The 24,862-nt window shown below is 44.9% G+C and overlaps 1 protein-coding gene across 2 annotated transcripts; it reads right to left on the bottom strand.

Annotated features, from left to right (window-relative positions):
• Positions 1 to 60: 60 nt before the first annotated feature.
• LOC118367423 (von Willebrand factor D and EGF domain-containing protein-like) lies at positions 61 to 24,577 on the bottom strand. Of its 2 annotated transcripts, none has more exons than XM_052494216.1 (31): positions 24,072 to 24,577; positions 18,668 to 18,858; positions 16,587 to 16,818; positions 15,910 to 15,975; positions 14,953 to 15,185; positions 14,431 to 14,520; positions 13,711 to 13,861; positions 13,268 to 13,485; positions 12,063 to 12,136; positions 11,650 to 11,923; positions 11,108 to 11,310; positions 9,871 to 10,736; positions 9,511 to 9,647; positions 9,141 to 9,305; positions 8,742 to 8,846; positions 6,573 to 6,687; positions 5,752 to 6,014; positions 5,155 to 5,374; positions 4,697 to 4,831; positions 4,273 to 4,536; positions 3,574 to 3,993; positions 3,342 to 3,437; positions 3,083 to 3,178; positions 2,740 to 2,835; positions 2,493 to 2,588; positions 2,284 to 2,379; positions 2,017 to 2,112; positions 1,726 to 1,821; positions 1,404 to 1,499; positions 1,195 to 1,292; positions 61 to 1,101 (listed from the first exon to the last, which is right to left on the bottom strand). In XM_052494216.1, the coding sequence occupies exons 1-31, from the start codon at positions 24,145 to 24,147 to the stop codon at positions 1,087 to 1,089; spliced, it is 5,379 nt and encodes a 1,792-aa protein (XP_052350176.1). In that variant the 5' UTR covers positions 24,148 to 24,577; the 3' UTR covers positions 61 to 1,086. The 2 variants fall into 2 exon arrangements, with proteins under 2 accessions (XP_052350176.1, XP_052350177.1); XM_052494217.1 differs by having other exon boundaries at positions 4,273 to 4,452.
• Between the last annotated feature and the right edge of the window lie 285 nt (positions 24,578 to 24,862).

Here is a 24,862-nt window from a genome sequence, read left to right as displayed (position 1 = left end):
GTGTTGGTCCATCTCTTACCGTATTGTATTTCAACCATTCAACGTGTTACTTAAAGCAAGTTACACAATAACTTTTTATTTAGTTTCCATATGCGTGATTTACAACAACGCGGTGTAAATGTTAAAATAACAAATGTTTTGACCTATGTACAGTATAATGTACAAAAGTGATCAAGTATATCTGAATTGATACTTACATCAGATCTCGTCAACAGTCACAAAACAGTTGCAGGCAAGTGGCCCTAAAAATCAAACAAGCTAATAACATTTCCAAAGGCAGGTGTGACGTAAAAATAAGAATATTATTATTTCTCCATACATATTAAGTATGAAACAACAGTGCACAATAGTTTAGGGGGGAAAAAAACACTTTCAGTACCACAATAAACCAGAGTGGAAAAAACTTAGGTCAAATCAATAACAAGGAACAAAACAAATAGAAAAGTGGGTATTAATATCATATAAAGCCAGATTGTTCTTCAATAAACCATCAACTAGTTTTTCATCTGATTCTCTCTCTTACTCCAACATAATACTGTGTGCAGTAACACTTTTGTATAAAAGCCTAGGATAAGGATTATAAAACACATTTGTATGCATTAAAATACATTAATGAATGTCTATGTTAGATTACATAGTTTGGCTGCGTTTTACAGGCAGAACATTTCTGATCTTTTGCCCAATTACTGTCAAACGAGCAGATCTGATTGGTCAAAAGATCAATTAGTGGAAAAAGATCAGACTTGGGCTGCCTGTGTAAACGTAGCTTTTGAGACATCAACACGATTGGCATAAACATTTCTGAATGAATATGCAGTGTTTTAGACAGTATTATGCATTGTTTATGAATATGTTATGCATTTCTTATGCAGGGGCATACATCAATGTGCTACCTTGAGCATTGAGGTAGTAACAAAACAGGGACAATTAGATACGTGCAATATATCCAGTCCCCCTGTTCATGTACAAAGACACACACACACACACGCACACACACACGCACACACACCACAATTACATACTGCCTAATAAGACTCCATTTGCGCTGTGTATTTTGTAAAACTTCTGCATCTTCACTAATTTCCCTTATGCAAGCGGGGCCTACAAAAGAGCAAAGAGATTTTACAGTATATAATCTCTCAACAATAACAAAAAAACAGTTAATGAACATCCAAACTGTGACCCAATGCTCACCTTTAACCCACAGGTGACGCCAGTGTACCCATTGCGGCAGTGGCAGAAGTTGGGCAGGACACACCTTCCCCCGTTGAGGCATCTCTGCTTACAGATGGCTGTCCGTCAGGCAGAAGGAGGAAATAGTATAGAACGCAATATAAGTACAGGATAAAAGTATATAGCTATATATTGAAACTTGGTAATATATGATATTGAATGTGACTCACCGGACTGACACTGTAGGCCTTCCCATCCTGTGGGACAGTGGCAGGTGTTGGGTCCCACACACTCACCACCGTTCTTACACTTCTGCAGGCACACGGCTAAATACACACACACACACACACACACACACACACACACACACACACACACACACACACACACACACACACACACACACACACACACACACACACACACACACACACACACACACAAATACACACACACGCACACAAACACACAGTGTTGCTTAGCATTGTAAAGGCATCTTTACATGGTGACAGGTTCAGGTTAACAGTGGTTGTACATTATGTTGACACTCACGAATGTTACACCTCTTCCCCCTCCACCCAGAGGCACAGGAGCAGGAGTTGGGCCCCACACACTTCCCCTTGTTCATGCACATGGGGTCGCACACACCTGAAAGACACAATGCAACATGCATTTTTGGCTCAATTAACATAACTGCATGTACATACTAGCTTGCTGCAGGGTTATTACAATTAGGTCCATTCACGTGCATTTATGTTGGTATAGGGCCTATAACTATTTAATACTGCATGCATAGACAGTGATGTGGGGTGTTTGGTTGTGTTGGGTGGCAGTGGCTCTTACTCTTCTGACACCGCTTCCCTGTGTAACCCCCGGGGCAGGAACAGACGTTGTTCCTCATACACTGACCTCCGTTCTTACAGGGGGGGCTGCACACAGCTGGAGGGCACGGCGCACAGTGACACAGCTACAGTTATACCTCACTAAACCACATTACCACCATACAATAGACTTCTGTGCAAATTGCCGGATCACTCACTAATAGGGGAACAGTAGAATGTGTCATAATCAATTGAGGTTATTGATTGTCAGTGTGATGCCTATTCTTACCAATCTGACATCGGGAGCCATAGAAGCCACCGGGACAGGCACAGATGTTGGGTTTGATACAAGTCCCACCGTTCAAACACACTGGATTGCAGACAGCTGGAGGTGAAGACAATGGAATATTGAGCCTATAGCTAAACATACTGTTGTCGAAAAGAGATACGTTCGTCATGGGCTTCTAAGTAGGAACAAGTGGTGTTGATTGGCGTTACCTGAGTTACATGTTGGTCCATACCAGCCCGACTTGCACTTACACACATCGGGAGAAATACACTCCCCTCCGTTTTCACAGTGCCTGTTGCACACCACTGAACAGAGACACACACAGACACAGTTACACACGACAACTCCTAACCCCTATACACACATTCCATTTTTTTTAGGCAAGCAGACACTGGTTTAGATAATTGTAGGGAAACATGATATACGCAAGAAAGGATCAAATGGATTATCTCTCACTGATTTCACATCTTGGCCCCACGTAACCGTAGGGACAGGTGCAGAGATTCCTGACCAGACAGGTTCCTCCATGCTGGCAAGATGGCTCACAGTTAGCTACAAACACAGCAACCAAGGGGTGTACAGAGCATCCAGTAAGACAAGGAGAATATATACAATATGTACAATGGAGAGCATGTAGCCTGTACCCAGATCTGTTTGTGCCATCTTGCCAACTCGTATTACATCATTGTCAAGCCACACAATGAGTGACAATGAGTTGGCAAGTTAGCACAAACAGATTTGGGGCCAGGATATAGATTACATAGTTAGAGTTCAAATATGTGTGGGATGATATGTTTACCTTCTTCACATGTTGGTCCGCTGTAGCCCACGGGACAGACACACTCATCTGGGCTGACACACTTCCCCTGGTTCTTGCAGTCCGGTCGGCAGACAGCTGAGAAGGTAGGAGGTTAATAGAATCTACAACTTCTATGTGTAACTGAAAACAACTTATTCTAATTTACAGACATTTTTGCAGAAGTTATTTTGTAACTCTCATAAAGAGCCATAAGAATATAAACTCATCTGTCTCGTCCAACCCTGACTGTTGTTCCCACCTATGTGGCAGTTATATCCGGTATAACCTTCTTTACAAGTGCAGGTGTTGGGTAGAGAGCACTCCATATTCCTTCCACATGGATACCGGCACACAGCTGGAAAACACCACACACTGTTTCATAGGAACCTACAGTATACGTCCATGTAAGGATTTGAAAGTTAAAAACGAATGAAAAAAAGAACAAAGACCATACAAATGAAAAACAGACAACAAGAGTGCTAACCGCTAACCTTTGCAGGTGAACCCATCTCCAGTGTAACCATATGGGCAGCGGCCACACTTGAAGGAGCCCGAGAATGTGGGCTCACAGGGAACACCGGAGAAGCAGGGCGAGTCCGCACAGGTCACTATGGTAGACAATGACCCCCACCTAAGGTCAGGGGTCAGGTCCACCTTGCTGCTCTGACCTCGGTTGTGATTGGTGGGGGTGGAGACTCTGGTGATAGTTTGGTCCTGGGGGCTAATAGGTGTCTTTCTCTCCACGGAGGGGACTCTCTTGCTACCCGATGAGGGCCCCTCAGTTATCCTCCTGTACTGGGAGGAGGTGGTGGAGGAAGAAGAGGAGGAGGTGCTGCCAGTAATTTCCCTACTGGAGTCTTCTGTCACTTGGGAACGTCCATCTTCTCTGTTGGTGGTAACTGGCCTCTGTCCTGTAAAACACTGGAAGTTAGAGGACAGAGCTTGAAAAGGAACTGAAATGGGATTTGTATAGAGCTAGTATAACTCAAATCACCTCTATCAACTAACCCTGAAGACCTAGCTAAATAATACTGGCATAACAGTTAGCTTTACTAGAAGCCAGCTATGAGCCATCAATAAAACAATGGACTAATCCCATATGAGCCCAGATATTTAATAGCATTATATTAAACACCTAATCACATGAACCCTGTCAATCATCAGCTAAGTGATCAGGTGACCCTTCTCACCTGTTGTGGTGCTTCTACTACAGGTGTGTCCGTTGCCATGGAGCCCAGGTGGACAGGGTCCACAGATGTACCCTACGGATATGTGTGTGCTCTCGAAGCACTGCACCCCTGGGTAGCATGGTTGTCTGGAGCAGGGGGCCTGGCTTGATGGTTTAACCGTGTCAGAACCCTGGTGACCTCCTGTGGGTACAGCGGGTACAGGCACGGTCACTCTATGAATAGGCTTATAGTCATCACCCTTACCACTGGACGGCTCCAATTTAACTACAGGAGAGGAGGAGGTAGAATATAATTATTCACAGTCAATATAAATATATTGATAAAAGAATGAGGGTTGGGGGTGAGAGGATAGGGGTAGAGAAAGAGAGAGATACAGAAGGAGGGAGAGAAACAGAGACAGGGAGAGAGGGAGCGTGGGACCCACTGCAACTCTTCCCGTCCCCGGTGTAACCCTCTGGACAGGAGCCACAGGTGAATGAGCCCAGTGTGTTGTTGCAGCCCACCCCAGGGAAGCACGGCTCTGCGGCACATTCATCCACATCCTCTCTACAGGTATGACCTGGAACACAAACACAACATCAATGAAATCTCAGCCTTCCACACACACACACACAGGATGAAATCCACTAACAAAACATCAACATCTAAATTCAATGAACCAGAAAAGGAAATCTGGCACTGCTTGTAACCAAACACTGAAAGAGTGGTCATAAGGAGTACGGTTCCTATAATGGAGTGTCAGCTTTCTAATTGAATGATTAAAAGTAAGCTCTCAAGAGTCATAAAAGCATCCGAGACCCACAAATGAGCTGCAGTATTAGCATGGACAGCATGTACAACGTACAGTGTGTGTTGTAATTCTATTTCTGTCATGTACAGTACCGGTCATTCCGGGGGGACAGATGCAGGAGAAAGAGTTGGGTCCGTCTATACACTTGACCAGACGGCAGGGGTTGGGTTTACAGTCGTCTATGTCCTCCTCACACCTGTCCCCTGTGAAGCCAGCAGGACAGACACACAGGTACTCCCCGCCGCCAGGGGGGAGGTTAATGTTTGTAACACAGGAAGCTCCGTTCAGACAGTCACAGGGCCGCAGAGAGACCTGGACACACACACACACACACAAGTGGGAAGTGTTAGTAGAGCTTAAGTTTAATTCACAAACAGTTTGAAATGAACATATAAGTATGAGGAACAATGATTGACAATCCGTGAGTAATAGTCTTAGTTTTGAATGTCCTGCTAACAGACATACAAAGGAACAGACGCAGAAAGACTAGTGCAGCGGCAGGCTGGACAATAAGGATTGTACATCTAGAGCTCCCTCTCGCGGTAGACAGAAAAGCTGACAATCAAGAGAAATCTCTAAGAATCCCCATTCACAAATAGTCAACAGAATCAGTCGAGGAATTCTCATCCAAAGTTTGTTATTTTTGGGAATATCCTTATTGAACAGCGTTCTCCTCTTTTGAAACCTACCTGTACAGAGGCAAGCGTCTCAGCACTACAATCGTCTGTGATAGTGAACTGAAAGGTCTGTGTGGAGGAGGAGGCAGTAGTGTCAGTAGCCTTCCAGATGAGCAGGCCAGTGGGGGAGAGGGAGGTGTCACTGGGGCCTGACTCCAGAGTGAACAGCACCACGGAGCCTTCTGGATCCTGAGCCTGCAGCTGGTACACAAAGTTTTCCCCCTGGAATGTCTGCAGACGCCCCTGGGCTGACTGAAACACTGGTGGCTCATTCTCTTCCAGGAGCAGAATAGTCATATTTAGTAATAACGTTAATCATTTCATCATTAATGTCCATATCATTATCTGAGGTACATAATATACAATTATTTTTCCTTTATTTCGACTTGTTTTATTCATATGTTTATCTATCTTTGTAAAAATGTTCTGTTCCTAGTTTGAACCAGTTGTATTCATTTCTATTATCTACTCTGATTGATCTGGAGTGATTTGACCTCATTTTGTATGAACACTCAAAACACAGCCCAAAGAACACATTGAGCCAACCACAATTACAATACCCAGAGGCCTGAAGGTACTATAATGTCTCTGACCCAAATAACACCTTGTTCCCTGTAGCACGACCAACCGCAAACTATAGACATACTGTAGACATATTGCAAAGACCATGCAGCCATGTGTGTTCTCTGTGACTGTGTGCTGTCGTCAGTAGTGGGTGGCAGCAAATACCTTTCAGTTTGCGTGGTATGGATTTGTTTCGAGATGCTGTTGTATAATGTAAACAGCAGTTGTAGAGTAAAAGTACGTTATAGGTAAGAGGACATTGTACTTACTCTCAGCGATGGACCATGTGTATTTGGAGGAGTCTGGTCGGCATATCAGGCAAGGGCTGCTGGGATTGAGGTCTCCCTCTCCATAACACACACTGTCAATGTTGCATGTTTTCTCCTGGGGATTGATACACAGTAACAAAATGTGCATGTACACTACCGTTTAAAAGTTTGGGGTCACTTAGAAATGTCCTTGTTTTTGAAAGAAAACCCTTTTTTTCTGTCCATTAAAATAACATCAAATTGATCATAAACAGTGTAGACATTGTTAATGTTGTAAATGACTATTGTAGCTGGAAATGGCAGATTTTTAATGGAATATCTACATAGGCGTACAGATGCTCATAATCATCAACCATAACTCCTGTGTTCCAATGGCACGTTGTGTTAGCTAATCCAAGTTTATCATTTTAAAAGGCTAATTGATCATTAGAAAACCCTTTTGCAATTATGTTAGCACAGCTGAAAACTGTTGTTCTGATTTAAATAAGCAATACAACTGGCCTTCTTTAGACTAGCTGAGGATCTGGAGCATCAGCATTTGTGGGTTCAATTACAGGCTCAAAATGGCCAGAAACAAAGAACTCCGGGATGCTGGCGTTCTAGGCAGAGTTGCAAAGAAAAAGCCATATCTCAGACTGGCCAATAAAAAGAAAAGATTAAGAAAAGAGCAAAGACACTGGACAGAGGAACTCTCTGCCTAGAAGGCCATCATCCCTGAGACGCCTCTTCACTGTTGTCACGCCCTGACCTTATTTATCTTTGTTTTCTTTAGTATTTTGGTTAGGTCAGGGTGTGACGGAGGTTTGATAGTTTTTGTACTGTCTAGGTTTTTTGTATGTCTAGCTTTTTTTGTAAGACTAGGTGTTTATATGTCTATGGTTGCCTGAATTGGTTCTCAATCCGTGACAGCTGTTTATCGTTGTCTCTGATTGGGGACCATATTTAGGTAGCCATATTCCTTGGGTATTTTGTGGGTTCTTATTCTATATTTAGTTGCCTGTCTGCACAACTCATATTTGCGTCCCGTTTTGTTCAGTGTTCTTTCAATTAAGAAGTATGTACGCTTACCACGCTGTGCCTTGGTCTCTTCCATATGACGACCGTGACAACTGTTGAGACTGGTGTTTCGCGGTTACTGTTTAATGAATCTGCCAGTTGAGGACTTGTGAGGCGTCTGTTTCTCAAACTAGACACTCTAATGTACTTGTCCTCTTGCTCAGTGGTGCACTGGGGCCTCCCACTCCTCTTTCTATTCTGGTTAGAGACAGTTTGCGCTGTTCTGTGAAAGGAGTAGTACACAGCGTTGTACGAGATCTTCAGTTTCTTGGCAGAGAACGCCAAGAGTGTGCAAAGCTGTCATCAAGGCAAAAGGGTAGCTATTTGAAGAATCTCAAATATAAAATATATTTTGATTTGTTTAACAATTCTTAGGTTACTACATGATTCCATGTGTTATTTCATAGTTTCATAGTTTCTACAATGTAGAAAATAGTAAATATAAAGAAAAACCCTTGAATGAGTAGGTGTTCTAAAACTTTTGACCGGTAGTGTACATTAAATTACAAACAGAGCATTGGTCACTTTTTGTTTGGGTGGAAAATGTTCTGAGTTCTTCAGAATAAACTGGTTGGCATGCATAACTAATAGGAGTGGTGCTCATATAGCACATGGGGATGTGTGAAACGTACTCCGCAGCCTGAAGTGTCTCTACTTGTGCCACGTAGCTAGCTTTTTGTGTGGCGCCGATTGGTAAGACACTTCAGGCTGAGGAGTACGTTACACAGATCCCCATGTGCTACACTCACAGTTTTAAGAGGGTCCGGGCCCATGTGCTGTTTTTTCCTGGTGGGAAAGGGGCCTGAAATTTGAGATAGCCTGAACATCTGTTGAATGTTCCACAACATAATGTACAGTATCTGTTGAATGTTAGTGGCTGAAAAAGAACCCAAACTACGAAAATCTGATTCATGCATCCTCGGGCTGAGAACATGTTCTCAATCAACTTGGAAAACAAAGGACATGAAAAAAAGGGGGATTGTTACCTTGTTACAAGTATTGAATCATTTAAAGTCAGATTCGAAAATCACTAAACAACACATTCTGATCATGCTATCAGAAACATTGTGATTCCATTGAAACCCAGAGGGAAAAACCACAAGAGAAACCCACCCTGGATGTACAGAGAACGTCAGCGTTGAGCGTGCAGATCTGACAGGCTCCATCGAACAGGGTCAGGATCTTGGCGTTGCTGTAACCGTAGCCGTCGTTGGACACCTGCCAAGACAACGTTAATGACTTACCTATCAGTGACTACTGGTAATAAATAGTTACAGAAGCTCCTACTATAAGTAAGGGTCTCTTGTCCAAGTTGCACCATCTTGAAAACATCTGGTAGGTGTGCAAACAAACCATATTACAACACTAGGCCAGAACCCTGCCCTGCTGCAAACAGTACTCTTGTTTAGATCTCTGATATCCAGCTGTATTTTATGGGTGATTTGCCCTTTCCCAAATGAGTCTGGACCCAAAACATTACTGAGATGTGCTGCATAGCGTTGTTCCACTGACTTTGATCTGCCAGCGTGCCAGGGGTCTGTCGGTGGGCGTATCCAGGTCCAGGCCTGCACTGGGTTGTCTGTACTCCAGGGGGAGCTGACACTCCAAACCTGACACATGCAGGAAGGTAGCCAGGGAAAACTGAGGTTCGTCCAGGGTCCACTCACCATCCACAAACTGGACACACGCAGACAGAGACAGGTGGGGACACTTGGGTCAGAAGTACTGTGCTACAGAAAATAATATCACAGGTATGGGGGTGTGTGTGTGTGTGTGTGTGTGTGTGTGTGTGTGTGTGTGTGTGTGTGTGTGTGTGTGTGTGTGTGTGTGTGTGGTTGTACATGTGTATGTGTGTGTTTCTGTGTGTGGTGTAATATGGTACCTTTTCCTTCAAAAATTCACACTTGAGTTCATAGGAGTCTTTGAAGCCTTGTCCAAAGACCTGTACAGTGGAGCAGTCACTCTGTCTGACATCACACAGTCCCTCATTCTCCAGCTCTGTGATCTCTGGAGTCTGGTCTTCACCACCCCAAACGACACCAGAAACAGACACAAATGAGAAGCAAAATAAATGTCAGCAGGTTTTTAACAAATCGCTTCACTCGGATTAGCAAATGACTGTGATATGTCTTTCATTTTGATGAACTATGAGCCAAACCCTGGCCTAGTGTTGACTTACAATATGTATGATTGACTTAGAATATAGATGTGTGTTACTGATCCAACCCTCCCCTCTTCTCACCAGAGATAACGCTGCAGTCGTAGGAGCCGAACCCGGGGAAGCACACACACCCCCACTCGGAGCACTGGCCATTCCCATTACATAGATTAGGACACTTGAGGAAGGACAGCATCTCCTGGTGCTCTCCCTCTCTCCTGCTCTCCTCCACTAGCCTCCTCTCACACTCGTTCTCAAGCAGAGGCAGAGTAGCACCCACCCAGGCCTGGTCGTCCTTTAGCTGGAGGTCGCTGACACACATAGCCACCGCCTGGCTCACTATGGCCGGGCCTAACAGCCGGCCGCAGCCCAGGGCCACGCTGGAATTAGCCACCGCCCGCTGGCACTGCACCCTGGCCTGCTGCTGTGTTAGCCCAGACGGGGTGGGCCAGGTGGGGGCAGGGGAGGACTCGGGCCGGGCAGTCAGCTCGTGGTCCTCAGGGAAGAAGTAGGTGAAGTCCTCCAGGTCGGACTGGCTCAGGCCCTGGTACGGCGTGTTGGGGAGGAACTGGTAGGACTGGCGCCTTCCACGGCTCCTCTGGTTGTTGGCTCCATGGCTGGAGCCTGTTAGGGTAGAGCCTCTCTCTACAGGCTGGGGGCCGGTGTCCTCGGCCCGGCCGTGCTGGTTGGAGTTCCACGAGGGGGGATCGTGGTGGCCTTTGAACAGCTCTACTGAGTTGTATTCAGCGGTGACATCCAGAGTGGGGATGATACTGTGGAGTCTCACGTTGCCGTGGTGAGAACAGGAGGAGTCGAAGCCAGGGATTGCCTGAGACCTGGTTCGCGGGGACGTGGGGCGGGACTCTTCTTCACAGTTACAGTACCTGTGAGGGTTTGGGGCACTCTGATAGGACGTCACGGTGTCAAACAAGCTGCTACCAGGAGGGAGTCTGCCAGAAGAGAAATAAATACTTAAATAAATAAATACTATCAAATAGGATCTCTATGGAAATACATTCAACGAGTAATAATGTAACATAACCACAGCTGAAAGAGCTCATGTAAAATGTTCAAAATGATTCATATCCATCGTTTGAAAGAACAGTCTCAGGTCCGGACTTTGTCATTGCACTTGGGACAATGGGACAAAGCTCCCGCTTTGCAGATCTAAAGAAACTGTACAGAAATAGGAATTACAATGAAAGCTGCAGTGCAATCATTGATAGGCTGGTTAGAACCATCACCACATATCTTCTTCAGATCTGCAAACTCCATAGCGTTAGGGGCTAGAGGTTGATTTGAGACTTGGCATCAGACTAACTTCCATTCAGAGATGAAGGCTGCTACGTCTTCGTTGTCCAGCGCTGCGCCTCCTGCTGTGTGGAGGTCATTGTGGGTCTGTCCGTCATACGTCCCACACAGGCCCTGGGTTTGGCTCCAGTCTGAGCTGGGGGCCCTCAGGGTCAGACTCATGCCCCAGTCAGACACATCGGCACGCACAAATGCCCCAGACGAGAAGGTCATCTACAGCACAGACAGAAATAGGTTTAAATCCTATTCTATTCTGTTGTATTTAATTTGATTTTGCTCTATTCTATTACAACTAAATTATTTTCTGCTTTCCAGTGCGTCGCCATATCATCACAGTCTGTATCATATCATAATTAGCATAAACAATTGAGTACCGACTTTGCACTGTGAGTTTACACTGCCTTTCTCAACACCCTATTGGCTAATGACTACTTCCTGTGGGCGTGGGCTTCAACTCAGTGACCTTTTATTTTTCCTGCCACCACCAACTCATCGGAGGACAACTTTAAAAAGAAAAATGTCATGTTACACTTTATTTATTTATTCACTCACTGTGACTTTGCGTCCTTGGTAAGACTCAGTGATGCGGATGCCGCTCTTGCCCACGTCCCTGTTCTTCACCGAAAGGTGCGGCCTGGTGTCCCCCAGCTCTCCATTGCACATGTCGAAGGCTATGACGTCACCGCCGTCTCTTGCCACGAAACCGCATGTGCACGAGGCGTGGTGGGCAACGCTCCCACACTCCCATTGGCGCACATGGACCTCGAACGGCTGCCTCGTGCTCTTGTACAACACAAACGTCCCGATCTGGTAGTTGTCATACTGCCTGGAAGGAAATGCATGAGATACATAACAGTATCAGCTACTTTAATGGGTATTCATGTGATTGTTATCATATTTGCAGGCTAACATTGCTTTGACTGCATCGATCATTATGGCTGACTATAAAGGAGTGACTGAAGTACCTGCCATCAAACGTGATGATGTGAGGATCAGTGAAAGAGTAGCAGTATGCAGAGGGAACATCCGTCACTGTGATCTGAAAACACAGAGCAGATATCACATATCAAATATCATTTATTTCATTTTCACATTCAGCTATCTAGATGAGAAAATAAAGTGCAAACAGTACATGCTTATATGAGTAGGTTGGCAACTTACAGTTTGTGTATGGGCACTGTGGCAGTGAGAAAATGTACATTATACAGTATATACAGCATCATAGCATATTCTGCATTGAGTGAGTTAAGTGTAACAACCTAGACTGGTCCCAGATCTGTTAACAACCTAGACTGGTCCCAGATCTGTTAACAACCTAGACTGGTCCAAGATCTGTTAACAACCTAGACTGGTCCCAGATCTGTTAACAACCTAGACTGGTCCCAGATCTGTTAACAACCTAGACTGGTCCCAGATCTGTTAACAACCTAGACTGGTCCCAGATCTGTTAACAACCTAGACTGGTCCCAGATCTGTTAACAACCTAGACTGGTCCCAGATCTGTTAACAACCTAGACTGGTCCCAGATCTGTTAACAACCTAGACTGGTCCCAGATCTGTTAACAACCTAGACTGGTCCCAGATCTGTTAACAACCTAGACCGGTCCCAGATCTGTTAACAACCTAGACTGGTCCCAGATCTGTTAACAACCTAGACTGGTCCCAGATCTGTTAACAACCTAGGCTGGTCCCAGTGTCACACCTACTCCTGCTCACCTCCCTCCCTGCCTCTGGCGCTCGACTTCGTTGGTCTACTAACCTCCGGTCCTGGCTTCATTATTACGCACACCTGTTCCCCATCATTATGCACACCTGGTCGTCATTCCCTCCTTGATTACCTCCCCTTTATTTAGCCCTCAGTTGTCTTCAGTCACTAGGTGTTATTGTTTTCTCTTAAGTTCAGTACGCTCCTCATGTTTGTTCACCTGTATTATTAAACTCACCTTCTGCACTGGTTTCCTGACTCCCGGCCTATACATTATACCCAGATCGGTTAACAACCTAGACCGGTCCCAGATCTGTTAACAACCTAGACTAGTTTTATGCCAAACAGTGTGACAATGACCATCGGAGTTGGCAAGACAGCACAAACAGATCTGGGACCAGGCTAATAACAACCGCCACTCTCCTCCCAACCCATCACACGGGTGTTTTTTTCCAGTTCCAGTACCTGGACACTCTGTGGTGTGTAGCCGCTCCAGAGGAAGTTGGATGTGACGATGGGGTTGACAGAGATCTGTATCGTCCTGTCCCCGTCCCTGATGAAGTCTGTGACCGCGCTGAGGTGAACCAGGGCCTGGCTACACACCCCGTTACGACACCCCAGGCTCTGGGAGAGATCCACCCGGCACGACGACAACACCACGTCTGGACCCAGCATATCGTCTCCTACGCAGGAACAAATAGATCATTTAATGGTTGTTGTCATTGGCTTTGTTTTTGTCTATTTTGTAGGGATACCAACATGTCAATATGCGTTGTCACTGGAGAATCAAGACACTATGTAAATAACACGTATTGCCGAAATCAGTTATAAAAAATACAACGTTTTGAACAATCTAACTTTACTGTGGTGATACTGTGAGCACGCAGGATTACTTACGAAGCATTTACCTTGATTGTTTGTATTCAGGTGTAAGGAGAGAGTACACGCCTCTGTGGTGGAGGAGGAGGCATCGCCAGGACAGGGGACAGGGATGGTACTCTCCACAGTCAACTCATAGTCCTTCCCATCCTCGGACACAGTAGTCACCTCGGGTCTCAACTGCAGAGACAAAGTCACAAGAGAAATTCTGACTAACCAGTGACTATTTAAAACAAAGAGGAGACACACAAATCCCAGACCCTGCAGCTGTACATAGTCTATTGGTAAATAGCCCACCCATTTTCACCTACCTCATCCCCATACTGTTTTTATTTATTTACTTTTCTGCTCTTTTGCACACCAATATCTCTACCTGTACATGACCATCTGATCATTTATCACTCCAGTGTTAATCTGCAAAATTGTAATTATTCGCCTACCTCCTCATGCCTTTTGCACACAATGTATATAGACTCCCCTTTTTTTCTACTGTGTTATTGACTTGTTAATTGTTTACTCCATGTGTAACTCTGTGTTGTCTGTTCACACTGCTATGCTTTATCTTGGCCAGGTCGCAGTTGCAAATGAGAACTTGTTCTCAACTAGCCTACCTGGTTAAATAAAGGTGAAATAAAAAATAAAATAAAAAAAACCCAGAGGGAGAGACAGACAGGCATGCACGCACATACAACTTACACACACTCAAAGACCAAATCCTTGAAATAGTGTTCTCTATCTCTTTGACTTACCCTGATCCCGGCGAAGAACTCTCCGCTCTCCGCTGGGGCTCCCTGGATGTCCGGCGAGTCCAGGAAAAAACTGGAGCAACTGCAGTAAATCTGACAGAGAGGGAAGGACAGCCACAGCCGTTCAGGAGGAAGAGAGAGGCTACAGTTCAGGATGTAGAAAAGCCTTTATAGTTGAAGCCAGGTGATAGACATGATACCACAGTAATAAAAAAAAGCAACATGTATGACAAGAGATAAAAGGATGACATGACAATATACTGCAAAACTTTGATGACCGGTGGCAGTCTAGGTTTTCAACACGGCCAGCTCTATTGCTCCATAACCTCACTTGAAAAACATATTCACTTCAGTTTTGAGAGAGAGCTCGGAAGCGAGCATCATTTTTTGCATTTGAGTGTTTTACACGTGAGGTAGAAGCTACCCGTAACTACAAATTACACTACCCTCGATCTTAATTTTAACCATTAGATAGAGGAAAAATATCTGACTCTGCGTCAGTGGTTAGGGGTAACTTCTACCCACCTTGTCCCCCAGTCGGAGGTTGATCCCATCCAGCTCGATGAAGGCAACGGTTTGGACAGTAGTCTCCTGTTTCAGTTCCTCTTTGATGCCTTGGGGGGAGAGGCGAGACCAGGCAACCACATAGCCTAGGGAGCTGTTCAGGCTATGGCCCTCGAAGCTGCACTTCAGGTAGACGATGCTCCCAGAGAGCTCTGCTAATATCACAGGTACCGCTGGGGAAGGAGGCTGTTTGGCTGGAAGGGATAACGGTGTCGTGTTCAGTAGTGTACCCCGAAGCAAAATGTTTAGCAACATATTTTATTGGACAAAATTAGACAAAATGGGTAGTTTCACTCAGTTTTCATCATACTGAGCATGTAACTGGTATTTACATGGATATAGCAGGTAACAATGTATACAGTATTTGGGTGACATGAGATGGTTGTGTATAATAGAAGCTTGGCTGAATGTTTTTGTCCGTGACCCACCAAGTAATCAAAATCTATATTTCAGGCAAAGATCCAGTGATCAGCCACTGCCTTCCAGTGAGTCCCGACATGTTGGTATATTTCTGTAACTCTAATCAGGGAAAGGGGCCAAACATAACAGACCAAAACAGTAGGTACCTAAATGGTAGCTACCTTCTCCTATTGATAGTAACGCTTCCAACTTGATAACTAGTTAGTTCATTGAACTAATAGTTCATTAAACCATCCACCTATGTCCCCAGCCCCCCCTCCTTCGCCCTAAAACCGTCAGAGGGATCATTCACGACCTCGCCGAGAGATGTCGTCATGGAGACAGGGCGAGGGAGGCAGGACACACATGCTTAGCTCATTAAGAGGACCTGTGAAGGGCCTGTTGCTGCATTCCACACCGCATGGCAATTCTGACGTGGATTGTTGTGGTGCCTGACTTTAACAAGGGCCTCCTATAGAGCCAGACAACACACAGCCAGGAGGCAGAGAGCTCCCTCACCTTTACACGCTCCATCAACCTCCACCTCGTCAGGACGACACCCCCCCGCCGCAGAGTCTGACACCTCTACATGGTGAGAGACAGCAGGACAATTAACAACGGTGGTCTCAGCAGTTAAGTCACAAGCACAAGCACATAAATAACAGTTTAATGAGTTACATGCAGTTAGTGCTAATTCTTAAACGTTTTTACAGGTGTATCATGTCACCTTTATATAAGCTATTACCACTATAATAATAATAACATTTGTTATATTCTATTTTAGGAGCATGTACAGCATTTATCAAACACTTGTAAAAGAAACCTAAAGTAATGTCATGTTTACATTGACACATACAGTAAGAGATCAAAGCATAGAGCATTGGCAATACACTATGAAAGTGATGCACCACTACATTGGACTGCACTTCTGGGGTCAGCCCTAATCTTTTGAATGGGCTTGACGATTATATCATCAAATTCATGAAAACACGTTTGTTTATACAATTATATTTGTGTTTGTGGATGAATGAACTTTAATGACATTTTGGCGCTGAAGACCATAGCGCTCCGTTTTTGCCCATTGAAGAAAGAAAAAACTACAAGGCTACTTCCTGGGAAATGCAGTCTCACTTTCATAGCGTATGGAGCTCCTCATTGCCTCCACCTAAACAGACTATCGTAAACAGCTGCTGTACCCTGTGCGCAGTAGCCCATGCAACCCTGGGTGGGCTGGAGCAGGTAGACGTAGAAGTCTCCACAGTTGCGCACGGTGACAGGGATGCGGAACAGGCAGCAGTCCTTACTGCTGCTGAGGAAGAACTGCCAAGTGGCACAGGCCGTCAGCTGTGTCACCTCCAGGGGCCGCGGAAGACTCTCGCCCTCCCCCAGAGACAGCCAGACTGGGGCCTGGGTCCCACAGTGGTTCACCTGGTGGACACAGAAGAAGACAATAGAGAACAGAATAAGACTACTTTAGCCTGGTTCTAGATCTGTTTGCACTGTCTTGCAAACTTCTAGCCACTCATTGTGATAATAAGTAAAACAGCACAAATATGTCTGGGACCAGGCTAGTTAATACTGGGTGGTAATAAAACAAGCACATTGGTTATGATTTGTAGGGCGAAACTTTGCAGGTAACAACGGCAATATGACACATGATAATGCCCTGGGAAGAAGAGGAAGCTGACACCTCTGATGGATCCTTCAGTCTGAAGCACAGCAGGCAGCCCAGAGAAAATGAGGAACATCTTTCTCTTGCTCTCTGTCTAACCATGTCTCTCTCTAACCCTGTCTCTCTCTCTCTAACCCTGTCTCCCAGTCTCTCTCGTTTCTCTCCTGTCATTCCTGTGTCTCTAATATCTCTTTCCTGTCTCTCGCTCTCTTTGGTCCTGTGCTTAATGCTGATACCATCCCAGTCTCCTTGGAACAAAGAGCCTATGTTCACTTCAAAGGGCAAGACTAGCACTCATGTTACCACTGCAATGACTTGGCTACTCACTGAAAAGTACTCAAGTGTAAGAAGAGCTTAAGAAAAGAAAGAAAATATTTACTAAATAAATTAAAGTAAAAAATATAAATGAATTAACACAATAAAATAACAATAACGAGGCTATATACATGGGGTACCGGTACCGAGTCAATGTGCGGGGATACAGGTTAGTCAAGGTAATTTGTACATAGGGGTAGGTAGGGGTTAAGTGACTACGCATGACCAGAGCCGGTGTAGTAGGATTCAATCTTAGTCCTGTATTGACACGTTGCCTGTTTGATGGTTCGTCTGAGGGCATAGCGGGAATAGTGCCCCGCTCCTTGAATGCGGCAGCTTTAGCCCTTAGCTTGGTGTGGATGTTGCCTGTAATCCATGGTTTCTGGTTGGGATATGCACGTACGTTCAGCGGGGATGACGTCTTCGATGCACTTATTGATGAAGCCGGTGATTGAGGTGGTATACTCTTCAATGCCATTGGATGAATCCCCTAACATATTCTAGTCTGTGTTAGCAAAACAGTCCTGTAGCGTAGCATCCGGGTCATCTGACCACTTCCGTATTGAGCGAGTCACTGGTACTTCTTGCTTAAGTTTTTATTTGTAAGCAGGAATCAGGAGGATGGAATTATGGTCAGATTTGCCAAATGGAGGGCGGGGGAGAGCTTTGTATACATCTCTGTGTGTGGAGTAAAGGTGGTCTAGAGTTTTTTCCCCTCTGGTTGCACATGTGAGATGCTGGTAGAAATTAGGTAAAACAAGGCACCCCGATCTCCGCCCCCTGAATTTCCATATTCACTTCACGCGAACGATGGCATTTGGTCCTGGTCTCGGAGAAGCAATATATCCTTCACGTCGGTCTCATTAAATAAAAAGTATTTGTTACGTTTGAGGTGAGTTATCGCTGTTCTCATATCCAGCAGCAATATTATGTACAAAATAAGTTACAAACAATGCAAAAACACCAAAAAGAATGTTACAGTTGGTTAGGAGCCCGTAAAACGGCAGCCCCTCCGGCGCCATTGTAAGATCTTATATCATGGGGACAATATTTTTCTGTACTGTTCTGACTGAGGCATGGCATTTGCTATGAAAGACCACCTAAACCAGGGGTGTCAAACACATTTTTCTCTGGGGGCCACATTTCGGTGATTATTAGTGAGATGGACACAGTCAAGAAATGGGTGTTAGTCGACACGGAGGGGGATGGTTTGACCTCCATACATTGTAACATGGTTTGAGACCTAGAGAGAAAAAGTAGTATGAAATAAAATGTATCCTCTGTATTTACCTCCACACATTGTGTGGGCATGCTGGCGGGCTTGTCAAAGATCTGGAACTGGTACCAGCCTGGTATGAGGGAATGGTCACAGATGAAGTCCTGGAGGGCTGACTGCTGCAGGCTGCGGGAGCTGAAACTCGTGCTGCGGTATGGGTTCTGGAGCAGAGAGTGACCCCCCGGAGCACATTCTGGGGGCAGCACTGAGGATAGACACAAGCAGCCAAACATGCAGCACGAACATGAGTGAATAAGGTGCTGCTGTCAACTGAGTTAGCAATGAAACACTGTCAATACTAAGTTGCAGCCATGTAATAACTAGGCCTAAGCTAATCATTATGGGAGTTATGGGATTATGAGACAAATTAATGTTGAAAATATGCTGATCTTGGTGATCTTGTTTGTACTTTTGTGCATAAAAACAACATTTATTTGGAGAAATGAACAAAACAACAATTTTCTGGAGTTGGAACGTCGAGGAGTTGTGACGAGAGGGAGTACAACTACGACCGGAAGTTACTTTTCGCATGCAGGGTAGGAGAGCATTTTAGCTAAACCCAACCTTTTTCTAACCTTAACATAAGTCTCCTAACCGGCCACATGAATTATCCTAACCTGCTACGAAAAAGTAACTTCCGGTCGTAGCTGTACTCCCACTAGTTAGAACCAAAAATGGTGACATCATAGACCGACACCGACATTCTAGGTGCATCAATCAAACAATTACTTAACTAAACAACAAAGTACTGTACTTTCAAAAAATAGTGTTAAAATAACTGTTTATAACTATGGAGGAGCATAACCCTTTCCAGAGTAACGCCTTCACACCTGACTCAACACAAGGTAAGCATTTTATGTTCAATTACTATTCCAACCTCTCAAAACTGTCTGTTAGCTTTTCAGCTCTCTAACTATCTATGCTTTATGCTTTATTCTAAATTTAGCATGAAATTATCATTTTGGATGACAGAAACTAACAAGGCAAAGGCATAATGACTTTACAAATGCATTTATTCATAATATACTGTACAAAATATTTTGTGAATCAAAAAATGATCATCGGATTTCCTTTCAGGAAACAGGTAACTCTGGTCATAGATCACAACACAAACCCTACGGTTGTAACTGCCCATTTCCAGCAGCCGCCTAATCATCCCAACCTCCTTCATTACCATCTTTATCATCACCATCAACCCCTTCTTTCTCATCCTCAAACCCATCAACATGCTATCTATGGCACATTGTTGTCTACCAAAGATCAGCCCCCTCAGCCACCACCAGTGCCACAAACCTGGGCAGTATGCCCCCGCACCAGGGTACAACTGTGTTGCTGCACCAGCACCTGCAACCAACATTTCCATGGCACCTAATTGACACAACACTGAACACTGGCAATCCAGCTGTCCCATTGGAGGAGGCTACAGGAAGCCCTGTGATGGATGCGACTGAAAAGAAAGCGGAGGAAGCAGTGCAGGGAAGAGGGGAGACAACAAAGAAGACGGCCATCATTGGAGAGGTTGGTGACTGGTGATGGCGTGAACAGTGCAAAGAGGGAGGTGAAAAGAGGGATGGTGAAAGGAGTGTAGGTGAGAGTAACCCTAGTCCTGTGACGTGTGCTGTGAAGGAGCTGGTCCAATGTGCAAGGAGCGGCGCTGCAGATGGAGGTGGGGACAGAACAGGTTCAGACATTTCCTCATCCAGGAAGCAGAAAGGTAGCGTTAAGGGGGGTACGTTTGGGGCGGGGCCTACCCCAAAGACTCCCCAACCGCCAAGGAGCCGTCTGGGTCATCAGATGATGTAGTCTGTTCAGGTCTTCCACAAACTTGGGGTAAAAGCACAGACATCCAATAAGTCCAACCAGTCCATTCCCAATGAACAAATGACAGAAGACAATCTGCTAGACTTTGATCTGCTAGACTTTGATCTGCTAGACTTTGATCTGCTAGACTTTGCGACGATTCATGTTACCGTAGCAAACAGTAACTCCTCAGTGGTGTAAGTAAGAATACAAGATGATGTAAATACTATTGGGGCATCCCAAGTTGAACATCCTTCGTCTGCAAAACCAACTGTCTTTGACAACCCAATAACACTTGACAACCTATCACAGACGTCTGCTAGCTCCACAACCAAGTCCGTCTCCCCATCCTGTCAAGAGTAGGCAACCAACTTAACCACGGGGAACAATATACTCCCAACCCTTCGCGCCACCCACTACCCAAAACTACACCCTGTTCAAAGCCCCCAACCCTCACCCAAGGAGAAGGTACCGTGGTTCTCGCCATCAGTTTCCCTCATTACCCAACACGTGCCATCACCCAACCCCTAGTGGGCAGTACGGGAGGTTACCCCTGCCTGATTCCCTCTACTTCCCCAGCCCGTGGCAGGCTTCAATGTCCATCTCTCTGTGGCAGAGGGAGGAGAGGGATACTTCCCCAGCCCGTGGCAGGCCTCGGTGTCCATCTCTCTGTGACAGAGGGAGGAGAGGGATACTTCCCCAGCCCGTGGCAGGCTTCGATGTCCATCTCTCTGTGACAGAGGGAGGAGAGGGATACTTCCCCAGCCCGTGGCAGGCCTCGGTGTCCATCTCTCTGTGGCAGAGGGAGGAGAGGGATACTTCCCCAGCCCGTGGCAGGCCTCGGTGTCCATCTCTCTGTGGCAGAGGGAGGAGAGGGAGGACAGAAGACCCAGCAGCAGAGAGAAAGGGTGTCCCGTGTCACCAAACAGGGCTGGGACTACAACGTGTTCATCAACAGGGACCAGTACACTCTGGAGAAATACCTGAGTATTCCCACAGTACCCATGCTGAAGGGCACCATGAGCGCCTGGTAAAAAAAACTCATGGATCTGGAATAACTGAATGGCATTTTTGGTTTGGTTTGAACATGTACTTTGTGTATCTTTTTGTAAACTATAATGGTGCACGGGGTATACTACAAAAGATGGTAAAGATGGTTCACGTCTATGTTTTCTACATTGACTGTCACTGTACTGCATGCAAGTCACGGGCAGTCATGTTCCACTAATTCATTGATTTACAGGGAAGTGTTATTGTCAAATCCACTATGCAGAGTGAGGAGATCCACTTTGAACGTGATTGTCTTCTACTTCCCCTACATCTATGTTGTAATTGAATGTATCCAATGACAGTCCCAGCTGGGATCAGTCAGAGTGCAAGTGTCTAGTATGAAAGGATCTGTTACCAAACATGGCGTCTCCTATATTGATCAGGAACTAAGTCGTAGCCAAAGCTAACAGCCTTATTATTTATAGGCTTCCAAGTCAAGTAGAGACACTTCAGCTCTGGCAGGATGTGACTGCTAATGTCCATATGCTCCGCTTTAATATATGCCATCACATGAGAGGTATCATAAAAGGGGGAAGCAATATGAGGTACTTGCTATTCAATGGCATGTGGTAAAAAACTGCTGTGGTGATCAGAATTTTGCTTACGATAAGCATGTTTAAAGCAGCTTCAAAGACAGTCTGACTTCTCGGTTTAGGGTGAAATGTGAAATTGAAACAGGAGGGAAAGTATTTATTTGGAGCATACCGAAGCAAGACCCTCGGGTGTTGGACAGAATCTAAATGAAAGACATTCTCTTGAAACTTTGCTGAGAGGGAAAGTAGGGCCTACTGCAAATACAGCTGTTCTGAAGCAGGAATGTTTGGTAGTTGCCACAGTAACACCAGCTGTGTTCACCTGAGTAACAATTCTGACACCACAGTCAGGTAATGGTGGAGCAACATTGTAAAAAAAAAATTAAAATGTCCTACTGATGCTCTTGATTTTATGTAGGTGTGCCCTTTACAATGTATCTGGCATAAGAGCAGAGGATAAAAATGAACATTCAGTACAATTACCAACAACACTTATTACAACAAGATCATGGTAAGTGTGTTGTTTGAACGTCTTTTAGAAGCATAACCACAAAACAAAAAATGATGAAACAATCAGAAATTGCTTAACAAGGAAAAAGTGTACTTAGGTAATCAAATATGATTACTATTAATTGCAAGCCTAACAAAAATATAATGTCATGATTTCTCAAATATTTAATATCAAACTAATTCGATTGTCTTCAATATACAGCGCAAAATATGGGCCTAGATTCTGCTGCTCTTCCAAACATTTCCACAGAGGCCTACACCTCTGGAGGTTCTATCCAGCCATCTACTCCATTGATTGATTATGTCTCCACTCCACACCCTCAGCCCTTTCCCATGTTGCCTATTGGACCGGCCTGGCCCTCACAGCCATACTGCGTTCCAACTATGGTGGGTGCTGCTACACCTCCCAGTGGTTGATCCCAGCATCCCCTCTACGGCGATGAAAAGAGAGAAGGATAAAAGGCAACCAGCTGTTAGGTCGAGGGCAAAAAGAGACCCTAACAGTTTCCCTCGGAAATATAGGAGACTGGTGACGGTGATGGGCAAGACTGGAACCAAAATTGACGACACCTCTTGTACAAACTATCAGAGATGGGACGGTTATGTGGTGAATCTTCCAAGTCAGGCAACAGAGACGTATATATGCTAATGGTTAATGAAGAGCAGAACAGCATGAGGGAAAATAAAGACGAAGACCAAATGAATAGAGGGAAAAAGAGAAAAGTCTAAAAGTGAGAGCTGTGGGACTTAGAGGCCAACATGAGATGAGTGAGAGTATTCACAGCCAAGTGAAAAGTCATAGCCCAACTAACTATGACATAGTGACGACAGTCGGACAAGCCGTTGCAGGTGACGACAGGAGCTTTCAGAGCTACCCTATCATCGTTCACTGTCAGCAGCGCCTGGTCAGTCCGTCTCTCTTCGGCCAAGACGGGAACTCTCATAGTCAGTGTCCTGGGATACCCTTCAGCACCATATCCCTGTCAGAGTAGGCGGCCCTCATGGACACTGTGTCTCTTCCCACCTTGGCCACAGGGTTCAAAGGCTTGTGTGGTTGGAGAAGGAACAGACAGGCTTGGCCCCTGCTGCCTCCAATGACAGGTCAATAGACTGCCATAGCAATGAGAGTCGTAGGTATGTGCCCTTAGATGACAGCACCTCGATTGAGGTATGCATGCCACAGATTTACACCATTCTTACCAGATGGACAAGACTAAGGAATTGAGAGAGCAGGTACAAACAAACAAATCACCGGAGACTTTATCTGGCTGAAATAAATTATATATTTTCAGCATTAAAAACAGTATTGCCACATTTTCTTCCATAGCTATGCTACATTTATTCCTCAGTTCATAAAGTAGGCCTACTGTTTTCATAATACTAATCGTAAACCATGTCCGTTGAAAAAAATAAGCTTGAAACCCATTGGTAGGCTACAGGTCATTTTAGCACTTCATTTTACGGTCTACATACAATTTAGTCCCAATTTGGCATGATCAATGAATTACATTGGCATATCACTTACCTGTTTGACAAAACGTTGTATTGGGGAGTAAAATTATGAGGAAATACAAAAGATCCAAAACTATTTTAAGTTTCATCGCTCACGACCCAATGTGAAGCCTTCCAAAATGACCACTGACAGACCACGGTTTTACAAAGGTCCTTGACTCCTCAACCGGTATGCTCAGTTCAGCTGTTTTCGGTTTTCCAATAGCCTACAACAACAAAAAAGAGTAGGGATAGGCAGAAATAAACGACAATCAAAGACACAACCGAGAGTTAAAGAAAGTCAGTTTCTAAGAGGTTCACAAGAGCTGATAAAAGCACTTTCCCCGGCACACCGGACTGCGGCGCGTGACCACAAACTCCAAGAGGAATAGCAGCATCATATTAGGAGGAGCGTCCACGAACCTTATCTCCACCGAATCTACAGCCGCGACTGTTTGGACAAGGACAAGCGATGACAGGATTAAAGTCGGGGACTATTCAACTGCATCAGCAGGAAAGTGGTCAAATCGCCATCATGATAGTGGTCATTCATTCACTGAGAACGGATGCAGCTTTCCATTTTGAGCAAATGTAAAAATGGTAGGCTTAAATTAATGAAATAAAAGTAGAATGTGTGGCTTTTTTGTTGTTGAAAATAATGGACAGTTATTACAATGTTTGTTCTTGGTACAGTGTTATTAGTCATTAATGATTTTTCCTGTGGACTGTAATTACCACTCAACAAACTGAACTCTAGCCAAAACACATAATTTTGTCACGGCTGTTACTACTGAGTCGATGACATTGTTGTACACTATCACATTT

The sequence above is a fragment of the Oncorhynchus keta genome, chromosome 34, assembly GCF_023373465.1.
Source record: "Oncorhynchus keta strain PuntledgeMale-10-30-2019 chromosome 34, Oket_V2, whole genome shotgun sequence".
Lineage (NCBI taxonomy): Eukaryota > Metazoa > Chordata > Actinopteri > Salmoniformes > Salmonidae > Oncorhynchus > Oncorhynchus keta.
The sequence above is the reverse complement of the archived record's forward strand: the minus strand, read 5'-3'. Positions and strand labels throughout refer to the sequence as shown.